The sequence below is a fragment of the Egretta garzetta genome, unplaced genomic scaffold (genome assembly GCF_000687185.1).
Source record: "Egretta garzetta isolate BGI_Z169 unplaced genomic scaffold, ASM68718v1 scaffold397, whole genome shotgun sequence".
In the NCBI taxonomy this organism is placed as follows: domain Eukaryota; kingdom Metazoa; phylum Chordata; class Aves; order Pelecaniformes; family Ardeidae; genus Egretta; species Egretta garzetta.
In genome coordinates, this window is record NW_009260493.1 from 1,247,038 (window position 1) to 1,260,962 (window position 13,925).

At 39.8% G+C, this 13,925-nt stretch overlaps 1 protein-coding gene across 3 annotated transcripts in view; it reads right to left on the reverse strand.

Moving 5' to 3' along the window:
- The window catches only part of CNKSR3 (CNKSR family member 3), a 60,078-nt gene that overhangs the window by 11,308 nt on the left and 34,845 nt on the right, over positions 1-13,925 (reverse strand). For all 3 annotated transcript variants that reach the window (XM_035899817.1, XM_009644288.2, XM_035899816.1), the window contains exons 3-7: positions 9,000-9,202; positions 7,514-7,601; positions 4,579-4,620; positions 2,557-2,676; positions 777-836 (exon numbers count right to left, since the gene is read on the reverse strand). In XM_035899817.1, coding sequence (XP_035755710.1) covers positions 777-836; positions 2,557-2,676; positions 4,579-4,620; positions 7,514-7,601; positions 9,000-9,202 — 513 coding nt within the window. The remainder of the gene's footprint in view (positions 1-776; positions 837-2,556; positions 2,677-4,578; positions 4,621-7,513; positions 7,602-8,999; positions 9,203-13,925) is intronic.

Genomic DNA, 13,925 nt, shown 5'->3' on the forward strand with positions numbered 1-13,925 from the left:
ATTCACCAGAAAAAAAAAAAAAAAAAAAAAAAAGAAAAAAAAAGGAAAAAAAAGGCATAGCTGCAAAAGCCAAGTTCCTTCACTTCTTTTTTCTTTCAGCCTGTAGAGCAACATGTCTGACAACACCACAGCATCACCCACCAACCTGAGCTGCTGGCCAGAGTTCCGCTGCAATGACTGCCCAGAAGCCTTTAATAAAGTCTCAGCTACAGAGAACTCACAGTGTAAAAATAAAACAAGCAACTATTTACAGCAAAAAAAATACAGTTGCCTATCACGCCAACCATTTCCTTCCAGCAGGCTGCTCTTAAAGTCTTACTTTTTCATAGCCTTTTTACTCTGCAAGATAATTTTGTCACTGGACAGCTCATTGATTTCACTACTCCCTACTGAATTTAGCACACTATCACCTAAATGTTCACATCAGGGGAGATTACCTTTGCCAGCGGAGAGCAAATATGTTCAAGACTTTGTTAAGCAAGATACCATAAGTGCTTGGAACAGCAGATACAGTAACTTATTAAAGCAATTATTTTAATGCCAAGTATTTGAACTAACTCATGTACTTGCAGAAACTGGTTTAATTAGACTAACAGTGAAATACGCAGACACAAAATATTTACAAATTGTGGATAAACAAATGATGCATCACATAGTATTTAAAGTAGTAATATGAAAGTCATATGTAAAACAGAAAAAAGTAGTAAAGAAGTCAAACTAATTCAATCAAAGCTACTGTCAGATAGCCTGAGTTAATCTACATTTACTTCACTTACATTTTCTGTAGTTCCAGTAATTACATGTAATCCATCATAAGTTGATTTGATGTACATTCCCTAAATGCAAGTAGAAAATGAAAAACAAGTTTAAAGGCAAAAAACCCGTATAACTTATCTGATCAAACAACTGTTGGCAACAGACTCAAAACATTATTAAAAACACTTAGCTATTCACATATTTTCCCTAGAAAAGTGTGTGGTCTATTATTACAACATTCTAAACCTCTTCACAGATCACTTCTGCTGTAATTAATTTTAATATTTATAATGACTTAAAACACCTAATATATGTAATGCAATTTAGAAACACTGTCTGGTTGGCAACACTAAACATTGCTGGTTTTGCTGCCTTGTCTGTCTTTAGCCTTGAACAAAACTTTATTTCCTTACTGCCTGGTCTGCACTAGAGAATTAGTTTTTACTAGATGGCCACCAGCTCTCTCCCTACAAAGTACACTTACACAGATGGGCTACAAATATTGCCTACGTGTTCTTTTACAATTTCTCTTGGCAAGTCAATATACAGACTGCCTGTAACCACAGTGCTGACATAAGCAATAAAAGCTCTGGCAGAACTAAGTATTTGTGGCTGTATATGTTAACACTGAGTGCGAATGCAAGGACAAACTCAGATGAAGTGGGTATTGATCATATGAACACCAGATTAAAAGTCACCAGCAGGCTATTAACTAATAATTGCATAGATTTTTTTCCCACAGGAGGTGACCAGTACATTGGTTTCATCATTTATAAACAAATATATCTCTAATTTTCCTACCTAAGTCTGTTGTTAGAAGCACTCACACTGAGCTGTACAGAACTGGATGTTATTCAGGAGCCTGAAGTTACCACATTTGCTTAGAAATACAAGGAAAAATATAAGATTTTTTTGCCCCTTCCCCTCCAGCCAATTCCCTTCCCTGTTTGCCTGTCAGTACCCAACTGTGTGCACCTACCTCCTCGTTTCTTACTTAGTCCAAACTAGGCTTCTCTGTAGCTTGTGCATTAACAAAGAAGTCCCCATAATTTCAAGAATGCATGACTGATTCAGTCAAATCCAGTGGCCTAGGTGAAACTATATACCACAGTAAGACTTCCTCTAAGTGTTCATCTCTTCTGCCTTCAGGTACGGGGGGCGGAATAAAAATGCACTAAAGAATTTTTAATTCCCTCCAACTCATTCTAACATGCCTGTTACCCAGCCAGAAAATCCACCAAGATTTCAACCTGTTTCTTATAGCCAGCACTCCGCTAAGCAGCATCCACTGAACAAACTAGATTCAGTAATGGTACACAGTCACTGAACATTTAAAAGGATTTCTCATATTCCTGTTAACAGCAAACCTCAAAAATCCTCACATTCTTCTCAATCTTGGTATAAACACACATAAAAGTGTGCCTTTCAAAACACAAACATCATTTCTCATCACCTGCTCCCTCCCCTAGCCCTGCCCTAGAAAAACAGCTGATTAAGGTAACCTGCCAAAATAAAATGACTGAATTCACAGGCACCTGCAAATTTCCCAATATCCCGGTTAAGACACAAATCTGCAACAATTTACCATCAAAAATTGTATTTGGGATCAAACCTATTAACGTGCATAACCATCTCTGGCAGCCACTCCAGCACACTGCCTGACAATTAACCTTGCTTCTTTCTGTTCCCCAAAGGACATTACTGGTTTTGAAATATCTTGCTATACACACACATGCAGTGGCTTACAAGACTGCCTGTTAAACACTGGGGGCATCACAACACTTCAGAATCTGTTCTTACCAGGCCTTCCCCAGGTTTAATGTTGGTTAAATGAACTTCCTCCAGACACGCACACTGGCTCATCAATGGATCTGTAGTTGATCGGATGGCTTTATCGCAAATGCCATTTAAAGTCTTGGCCTACAATAAGAACATACAAAAAAAAGTTACAAAATTTCTCTCCTGGCTTCCTCCTCTTTCAGTTTTCAAACATGGAAAGGAAATGTGTTCTAAACCTTGGTCCACTAAAAACACATAGTTAAGAATCACCAAAATAGAAGATTCAGTTCTACAGTTCTATTTTACAGCATGTTCATTTTCGTACTGTAGCCTAGTCCAAACAACCTGTTTCCATTAGTGCCACCTCATCATCACAAATAGATGCCAACACACACTCTGTTTTAAAAAAATAAACACACAAAATATAGCAAAAAATTGGGTTTGGGGTTTGTTTGCTTTAACTAAAATATAAGCCATTAAAATACTGAAACATTTTGATGATTCCTTGTGGGAAAAATTGACTGGTTTTCATATTGTTCTTTATTTCTGCAATGAGAATAAAATTGGCCACGTAGCAGAAAGTGAGGTGCTGGCCACTGACTTATCTGTGCAAAACTTTACAGTATAAGGTAGGACATCTAGCACTTCAGCATTTCAGCAATACTTCTATCCACTGTGCCTCTAAACCGACCTCTTCTGGAATGCTTACACAGGCAAGGTTCATATTTCCTTTTGACCAAAACATAACTGATCCTAAGCCAACATTATAACTAAAGGCAAATTCTGACCTTCCATGTGTGTCTGTAAAGTCAGAGGCAGAACGGCTTTGTCTTGTAGACCTTTTAACTAGCAGAATGACTAATTGATCAGGAAAAAAACCAAACCACATAGTCCAAAAATCTGTGCCCTCCCTATACTCACAATTTTCTTAATGCCCCACAGTCTGTTTTGGGTCATGACATTAACTGATCCAATGCTGAAACTCCAAGTAGTTTACAAAAGCTTAAAGGAGAGGGGAGGGAGGATTAGTACACAGTACAGTAGTTAGTTATACACAGTTTGGGAACCAGAAAGGTAAGCCACTTTTCAGAAAGGGGTTTGAATCCTTCAGTCAAAGTAGACATACGTAATTACAGGACAGGGGGAGCTGTCTTGTAGGAAGACATTGGTTTGGATTACAATGGTCCCTGGAAACAATAGTTAAAACATTTTTTTGTTTTGTTTTACATCAGATTTATAGAGCAGCAATAAAATAAATCAAAACAATGCTTAAGTGTGAATGGGAGGAACTGCTCAAACAAGGGAACTCCAAACAACAATACCCACTTCCAGAGTGGGTGTGCACAAATGGAAAAAGAAAGATGCAAAAAACTCCCTTTTACGTGGTCTCATTATTTATGGACAAAATTATTTTTAGTTATTGTGCTACTAAATTCCTAAGCATCTATGAGCTAGCGGAAGGCCTTATCAAAGAGCACAGCCTGGTTCATGTCAAAAGCAGGAAGCGATGATTAACTGTTACAAAATATAAAAAGCATTCCATTACGCTCCTCATTCGGTCACAAGGCTGCTTCAAACAACCCTGAAAACTCAAGCTCAAGCACAATCAGAGACAAAACCTCAGTTCCGTGGCAGGGCAGTTCTTTTACATGAAGCAGCTTAATAAGGCATAGTGTCTGCTTATTAAGGCACTAAATGAACATCACAGGCATAAATGGTTTATTTAGCCTATGATCATTCTACAGCACTACCCCTACCCTGAAAATATAAGGTCTAAATCCTCTTGAAAAAATAACTGTGCAATGAACTTTAAGGAATACTAGACTCCACGTTATTATGCACACTACCTGTCTGTTCAAATTTCATCGATTTCCTCTACAGTAAAGAATATTCACAAAGGGGCCCATAACAATGTTTACTTGCATGATATGCTGAGGGTGGGGGAAGGAGGATTGGAAAGCTGTTGTCAGTACAGTCAGCATAGAAGCCACCAAAATAAATGTGAATGTAGGCAGCTGAGTTTCAACAGAAACGTGTACTTACTACCGTCTGAACTTTATCTTCCATGTCAGCCACAGTGCAGTCCTAAAAACAAAGCAAGAACAAAAGCCCTACATTAACCAATAAACACGTACACACATCATCCCTGAAAACTCTGCAAAACTGCCACTTTAACCTCGAACTGAAAGAGTTATTCATGCTGCTGGAATTAATCAGATCAGTTTCACCCAGTAGGGCTCAAATGTACTGTTAAACAACTATTTTCTGGCCCTGGTAGAAAGCAATAATAAACCTTGAAAACTAAGTGAACATGGGATTCAATTACAGCAGCAGACTTCTTTGGAAAAGCAGAACCCTGCAAAATAAAACTAGGCTCTCAGAAGGCCAGGCACATGAGCTTGCTTACACCTACAAACCCCAACTCAGGCGCTCCTCTGTCCCAGGCATCAAAATGGATCTAAAATATACTGTTAAAAATAGAATGAAAAGTGGTTTTTTTTAAAAAATATGCTATCAATGACATTCCTGAGGGCCACAGGACTGCACACAAATCATTATTTACACAGCCCAGGTACAAAAGTCTTTGAACTGAAACAAGTTCACATAACAAACTACAGAATCCATCATTGTACTCTGCAAGACAGAGCTGAACTAGAGAATTGTATTAGATTCTCAGGTTAAGAAGTTAAAACAGCAAGTAAATAATGAAACAAGATTCACAATATCTATAAGAAGAAAACCCCCAACCCCCAAGCATTTAAACAAGCTTAGATTCCAAGATATTTGCCCTCGACATCTCAACCTGCATAACTACCACACAATGCCAGCGATGCATCCAGGAGCTGTGAATTAAAGCTGTCCCATATTTCTGATCATCCCTAACATTTCTTCTGTTCCTTCCTACCTCTGTTTGGTGCTTTTAAATACAGAAATAAATAATAATAATAAAATAAAATAAACAAACAACCCCAAAAAAACCAAAACCACACCATGAACCACAAAACCCAGTCCTCCAGACACACCAGGGATATATAAAAACAGCTCAGCTATGTTCTCTTTTATGTTTTCATATTAAGTCTTAACACCCTCTTTCCTGTCGTAATGACCACTAAGGACTAAGGTCACACTTTTTACATTCTGTCAAAAGCTTCAAGACACTACTACGAAGTTTAGACTCCATCGTTGTGCATCAGCATAATTTTTCTCTGCTAATTACATCTGCATGAATCAATAGTGAATGTCACCTATCATCATGCAGCCCAGTTGCTCAATATTGCAAAGTCCTTCCACACCTTTTCATTTCTATTTACACTGATTAGTATTTTAACTTTAAAGTTTGCCATAAAACTTTAAGAAACAGAGGAGTAAACTCTGTTCTTTGTATCTATATAGCCATCATTAAAGTCAACTGGAATCTTACTACATTCCTGCCCTGCTTTATTCTTCGTGCACGTTTACATGTCATTTACGATTACGCAGAGTAGCTTTTGGCTACACAAGAGCCACACTGGTCTTTTCTCTGCTATGAGAACTGACCATTTGTTCCTACATTCTATTCCCTAATAAAAAGTACTTGCGAAGTCTAAAAACTCACCTGAAGATTTTTCAATTGGATCTCTCTTTTCTATGTCAGTGGACTCCTTCAGACCATTCTAATGTATCTGCAGTGTCCCAGTACAAAACAGTGTTGATTCTTCCCCCATTAATGATTCTTCTCATATGCACCAATCCCATTCTTTATTATAGCTCATATCAAATTGGCAGAGAAATACTCTGACGGTTTTTAAAAGGCTAGGATTGTATTCACCAACGTCCATTCCCCTGCCATCAAAGGCTGATTTAATTGACAGATTAGACACCATTTTTAGTAGTTTTATTAATACAGTTCAGCAATCTTATATCTCAGTTCCTGTAGCACTCGGGTGAACACCATCTGCTGCGAGAAACACTTACTGTTCTACTTCACAGTCTGCAAATCTGTAGCTGCAAATCACTGTCTACAATTGCACACGCAGCGCCCAAACAAGAAGGGCATTCAACAGCAAGCCAAACTTGTGCGCTTTTGAACTTAGAATATCCAGACACTATCCTTTCACAACAATCCAACTGATTGAACTGGGTGTCATCATAGCTTGACAACTCACAGGATGTTTCTGGCTTTTGGTATCATCCCCTCAAAATGGGGAGAGAATCACTCATGTTACAGGACATGGTCCTTCAAACAATATAGGGCCACAGACTAACAGCTACAAGCAAGGAACTGAAGCACACACAGTGCTTCACAGCCAAAGCAGTGGCATGCCATCAGAACAGTTTTGAAGACAAGCAGTATTATTCAGAGAGCAAAATGATGTCATTTGCCAAGATTGCCACAGTTGCTACATGTCCTTTTAGCCATTACCAATAGGAATACTCATCACACAGCTGATAAATGCAAAGTTTTGAAACAAAACACTGTGGTCTCGCACTACTGGCAGAAGCAGCCTGGCCAGTGGGATTTGTATAGTAAAAGTAGCAGCTCCTTCCCATTACATGCAGCATTTCCCACCCAATGGCTAAAGCACTCTGTATGGGACAAGACCTAAGGAGTCTGCATGCATGGGTATAACCACCAATGGAGTCATATTTTTGTTTAGAGCTAGCACTGATAACTGTTTTTCAACATGTTGTTCAGAACTTGCAGATCTTCAAATGCAGACCAACTATTTCAAAAACTAACCCTTTTTCCACTAAAGCTCAAGAAAATATGAGTAGCCTTTAGACCACAGACAGCAATAGCAAAATTGGAAATTAAGGGGGGGAACAAACTCATATGGACAACAGAAACTGACCTTCATGGACCTTCAAATTTTCAAGTAAGCTCTCATTTCCAGATCTGCCTTCCAATTAACACTCTGCACACAGCAAGCACATTACTTCCCTAGACACCCCCCTTCCTTCCCTTTTGGAAAGCAAAGAGGAAGAGAAATCAGCTGACCTTCTGAACAGTAGTTGTGAGATCCAAGCAGAGCTGAATGATTCTGTTCTTCATTGATGAAAAGTCAGCAATACCTGTAAATGGGGTCCTGCAACAAGAGAAAAATCCCCTTAGATCAAAGGGACCGGTTTTCTCCCATGCCACCTTATCAGTGAGGAATACCATGTGAGAGCAAGAGCTGTAACTCTGACATCTGCACAAGCACGGGAATACAGTTATACAATACAAGTATTCCTGACTGCATAGTCCTACTCTGTCATTGCACCAAAACTGGTGAATGTCTAGCCCTGTGGTAAGCAAGTTCAGAGAGCAAACCCAGAAGAAACAGTCAATTTTCCAAACTACAGTTCTCTCAGCTGCATGCTGGAGTCAGATCACACTGACTGTGTTATAAAAATCACACCCTTGGGTTTGCCAGCGAATGAATTTCTAACTTCCAAGTCATTAATTACTAAACTCAGACTGGAGAGGAAAGAAAAATTCTGTAAAAGAAGAAAAATGGATTTTAACGTCTTACACACAGACATGCTGTGAGGCTCAATCTTAGAGAAGGATCATTATAGGTAGGGCAACTTTAGAGCCTACACAGTCCCACCTCAGACCCTCCAAACAGCTGAAAGAGCTGAAAGGGAGGTTGAGAAGTAACCCCAGCAAGTTTGGAAATGGACAATCCAGCCATCTTGCTGACAGCCACTCGCAAAAGAAATTTAGGGCAAGCTGCCAGCAACAGGGTGAGAGAAGAGGACCAGGTGAGAGGCACAAGCTGTTAGTGTCACTGCCTGGACACAGAACCAACTCCTTACTGGAGAGCAGGGATATTGAAGGATAAAAGCGCTCCTTGCTGCTGGTCCCCATGCAGCTCTCCTCCTAACCTTCCTCCTCAGGAAAGCTGGCAAGGGGCTTGAGAATTTACGTTCATCTGTTATCACGGACAGCATCCCTGCCAGCACCCGACAGGCTCTGTTGCCTGTTTTCTTCCGCTGCAGCTGTCACAAAACAACTCTGGCTCTTGCCAGGAAGAAAAAAAAAAAAAAAAAAAAAAAAGAGTTAAAGAAAAAACACAAAGCCAGGCAGAGGGAGAGTCTCTCCTGCTGCTCAGTTTTCAAATCGCAGAGCTAAGACCACAGTTTCAGCAGAAGATTAAAAATTCTTTTAGAAAGGGACCTGCCAATGACAAGTAATTTAGAAGGTGGTAAGGGGCGAGGAGGCAGTCACACATATGAGAAACTGACCTGAACAGGGAGACTCCTACTTTTATAAATAACAGTTTGCATACAATGTTAACAGTTTCACTGGTTTTACCAAGAGAGGAAATGCAAATGTAGGCACCCTACATCAAATTTGTCAACTAGAGGCCTTCTGGCAACACCAAAAAAGGTATGAGCAAGATCAAAAAGATCCTTACACCCAAGCACCTAGAAATTGCCCTACAAGGAGAAGCAATCTATTATAGCAGTAAATTAAAATACAAAGATTTTATTCTTACCTGTCCAGCCATGCAAGCAAGGCTTTAGCAGCACCAATAAGCTCTACCACAGAAGTAAGAAATTCATTAGGGGGCTTGCGAGAGGTATTTCCATCATAATTTGAACTTTTCCTACGACTGCTGATGTAATTTTGCAGATTGTTGGATGATGCTCGCAGCTTGAGAACCAGGTTCTTCATATTGTCAGTTTCAAGGCCATAGTTCTGCAAGGAATAATATTAAGCCTGATAAATCTCCCTATTGAATCCTCCTATTTATTATACCATAAGTTACAAACTCATACAAGATGAAGGGTCTGAGGATTTGCCCATTTTTTTCTGTTTTTTGGCAAAAATGCCTTCTAAGATTTGTTCTACACTACAGCTACTAAAGAATGCTTTTGTGGGTGCCAAATCCCCTCAATTTCTGACACTGAGATCTGAGGACACTTTTCAGTCAGAAAGAAGTCCCAACATCCTATCAGATGTCATTTACCTTTAAAATGTAGTTGGGAGTAATAAGATTGAGTTGTTTTCCTTTTTGTTACAGGAAAGCAAATGCTGTTTTTTCTTAAAATGTTTTCTATACTGTGGTACATAAACACAGACATAACATTTCATTCACAACTAAAGATAAATTTAATCTGGCATGAAATACAAACATCAACAGGAAGCAAATGTAGTTCGCAGTCAAAAGCTGGAATAAATATTTGGATGACAAGTTTTCAGTAACTGTGCTCCTTGATTACAGAAGTGCAATTATTTGCAAGTATGCGGACTGCATTAACACTATACACAGTAATTAAAACCATTCTTGGACGTCATCTTCTTCATTCAACAGCATCTTTATAAAAATTTTTGAAACCTAAAAAAAAATTAAATATTTAAGTCCTGCCTGTAACTTCCACTTTATAAATTCAAATACAACCAAACCACACTCTAAGATTAAAACCCAATTGTTTTAAGCAACACATTGATGATCTCATTCCAAACACATCAGAAATGCTATACTGTGTCCGTTCTGAAGGAAACTCAATTTTGCAATCAAGATTTTCCTCTTTTTGCTGCCAGTGTGAAAATGCGTGAATTATATAGCAATATGTTGATGAGTATCTTTGCTTTTGAGTTATCTCACCTTACAAAACCTCTCTGGGCATCTTCTGAAAGTTAAGCCCCAAGCAACGCTTAGCTCTTTTAGAGTGAAAATTCTTACTTTTCTTAAAAACAAAATAAAAAACAAAACAAAAAATCCACCCAAAAATACGAAAACCCCTGCTTTTCTCTATTCTTTTCCTGCTGCAGATTCTTGCTACCAAACTCCAAGTTCTGTAGTTAGTCTGCTATACTATCTAATCTGTCCACTTTGCCCGTCAAAAAACTACAGCAAATCTTAATTCCATTCAATTCCAAGTTTCCCGAGGTTTCCAGTGCCTCCACTAGGCATCACCCAGACTGGAGGGGAGCTCAGGAGGTCTCAGTCCAACCTCCTGCTCAAGGCAGGTTCAGCTGTGAGCTCAGACCAGCTTGTTCAGGGCTTTATCCAGTCAGGTCTTGAAAGATGAAGAAGTCCCACTCCATCAGCCACTCCTCATGGGTGAGTACTCCAGCCCTGACCAACCTGGTAGCCCTCCACTGAGCTTGCTCTGCTTTGTCCAAGTCTTTCCTGTACTTGGGGGCAGGGGGCATATGTAGACTAATGAGTGCCGAGTAAAGGGAGATGATAATTTCCCTCCCTCTCCTGGCCATGTTTGCATTAATGCAGCACAGGATGCTGCTGACTTCTTTGCTGCCAGGGCACATTGCTGGCTTGTAGCTCCATTCCCTCCACAGTCAAGCATCCATAAGACAGGCTAGAATATCTCAGCTTAAGTCATTTACAAAAGATGAAACAGAACCTTTGCCCCAAAGAAATCCACCAGTGGAAGGAGATGTTTCAGCTACTCAGCTATCTTTAAAATACCTACCACCTCCTATGGATAAGACCCCAGTGGGTACAAGTTACACAAGTGCCTCTCTCCTCCCCCTGAGGGCTCTTGGCAAGGAAACACCCTTAAAGTGCAGCCAGGAGTAGGGGTTGAGAGGATATATCCAATTAAAAAAATGCCACTGTTGCAACAGCAAAGGATATCCTTACATTTTCTAGGATCACAGAGAGGGAAAGATTTGGATTACTAAACAATGTCAAAGTACTTGCACACTGTCACATGTGAACTTATCACCTTTTAATTTTAAGAAAAAAACCACCAAACAAACCAAAAACACCAACAAAAATAACATCATTCAGATGCATTTCTTGCAGTTAGTTTTATCCTCCTCACAGGACATTGCATATTAATCTATTTTTGGAAGAATACTTTTTCACCAGCAGGTCTAGATGTGGGGCAAGTTCCTGTGACCACAAGAATTTGAAAGTAGCCTTTAACTGGGGAATTAGAGGACACTGACCCCCCTCCTTCCATAAAGGGGCAGGAAATACAAAGGATTTTTTTTTTTCCTGTACAGTGGAATGACCACCTAATCACTCTGGTCAGAACTTGAGAGAGTCTTCATATATTTAAGTATCTCCAGGTCCTTCTTTCTGCCATTCACATGCAGAAATTGTGCCCACCAACTGTGGGTGCCTGCAATTAGAGATGGCCCCAGCATTTGAGAGGACATGAGGTCAGATTTTGGCTTTGGCCCTAAAACATTCACTTACTCCTTATCACACCTCTTCCACATCATTTATACAGTGGATCAGCCCAGTGTGACTTTTACAGTTCAGCTAGTTTTAAATAATTCAAGTTGTTCTCAGTTTTGAGGTGGACTTCAGCAACACAGATGTTGCCTCTGGAGATACAGGGGCTCCAGCTTATGACTGCAACTGGTCTCCCCAGCAGTCTATCAAGAGCACACCACAGCCAAGCTCTCCAGTCACTGCACTAAGCTTTCCTACAAATTCCCCCCCAAGACTCTATGGAGTCCACCTGAGATATCTAAACCAGCAGTTTGTGCTCTAGGAAAAGTCCTGGCTAAGCGCTATGTCAATCCAGCACAACAGGGAGCATGCAGCTCTTCAGTACAAGTGACAGAATTCTCAAACTAGGGATCAGCCCTGAGGGATGAGCTTCCCTAGAACAAAGGGCCATCACAACCCAAACCACCTCTGCTCCAGGGGCAAGCCAGTCTCCTCACTTGTTTGCTCTAATACACAGAAACCATTATGCCCCTTCACCAGACATAGCAATATTTCTATCCCAGCTGACACTATCTTGACCATCTCACACATAACCTCCTATTTCTGCTATTTTTCTGCTCCTTCAATTGCAGTGTCCAGTTTGTTGGGAGGGCTGGTTTGGGGAACTAAACCATTAAAAAAAAAATCTATTCCCTTTTTTATGGTAGTGTGGTCTCAGCTGGTTTAGCTCCCTGAAGTAGCTCACCTCAGGGTCAGGTGAGTGCAAGCACAAAAGATGACTAATCAGGGGACAGGCAGGGTAGAAGCAGCAGCTGACTTGGATTAATTTAACTTGTCATGGAGGTATAGCCCCAATTCAAGACAGATAGGAATGTTGATAGCATGGCAGCACACCAAACAGCCTTCACAGTGACACACAGTTGAAGTGCAAAGCTTAGCAGGCTTTTTTGAAATATTTCTACAGAACTGAGGCTACAATATTTAACAGTTTATTATTTAAGCAACCAAAAGGTTTTAGGTGCTGCTCATGAACCAAAGAACACATTACACTTTCCTATCACTCCCAACTTAAAATATCAAAGTTGCTTTCATCGAAACACAGGCTGAAACCAGCGGTCAAGAGCACCCTATCTCAAACATTCCCACATTGTTACTTATTAATCTGGGGAGCCACATTCAGGCACACATGCATAGACACGTGCACAAGAGCACATGTGCACAAGAGCGCGCTCTTTCCAAACTCCATTCCATTTAATGAAAAAAAGTACACTGACCAAATAATTGCTCAAGGTCAGGCAGCCAACAAAATAATAAAAAAAAAAAAAAAAAGAAGGTGTGGCCAACGTAAGTCAAAAGAGCACAGCAGTTGTGTCAGAGCTGACTTGGGCTGATCCAGAGCTCTGCTACTGCCCAGGGGCAGCATCACCTTCCCCTTCGCAGCCATGTTCACCTGCCTCAGTGCGATGAGCTGGATCTGCTTGCTGATCCAACTGAAAACCAGCTTTGGGAGGAAAAAAAAAAAAAATTAATAAAAACAGACTGAATGCCTTCTCAAAAGCTGATCCAACTCACTGCATGCCTATATAAACACTAGAGTTAACACAAGGTACTGTCACAGTCATCCATTCTTGCTTTCTCCCAAATAAACAGCACTAAATTTGAGACCTCTAGAAAACTGAAATCTTATCAGGTGGCACATCAATGCGGTGCTTTTGAGAAGGATTAGCCACAAAGGATAAGTCTTCATGTATGCATGTTATATTTTGTTATGATGTTATAATTTGTTGCACTGCAAATATGCTGGCAGAACATTAATACCAGTGAAATTATCAAAGGCATGATGCTAAAAACTATGTTCTTTTTGTTTTGTGGTTTCTTTGGGTTTAGTTGGGTTTTGGTTGGGATTTTTTTTTTTAAGACTGTTTAAAACTAGTATCACTTCATTCTAGCCTCAAGAAAAATCACCTGCTTTTTTGGCTTCCAAACTCTCCCATCATACAGTGTAGATAAAGATTAAGAAATCTAATCCAAAGAACCCATTAAAAGTGAAAATATTTGCTTACAGTTTGCTGTTAATGCTTGCACTGTTTTATATTTATTAAGCCCAAACAGGCAAGTCTACTCATCAGGGAATGATGAATAAGTATTCAGTTTCCACGAACACTCTAGATGCTTTTTGTCCCAATTATTTGGCTGAGAAAGCTTGTTTTCTTGATCCCTGCTCCTACTTTTGTCCTCTTGCATGAGTTTAAAAAAAAAAAAAAAAAAAAA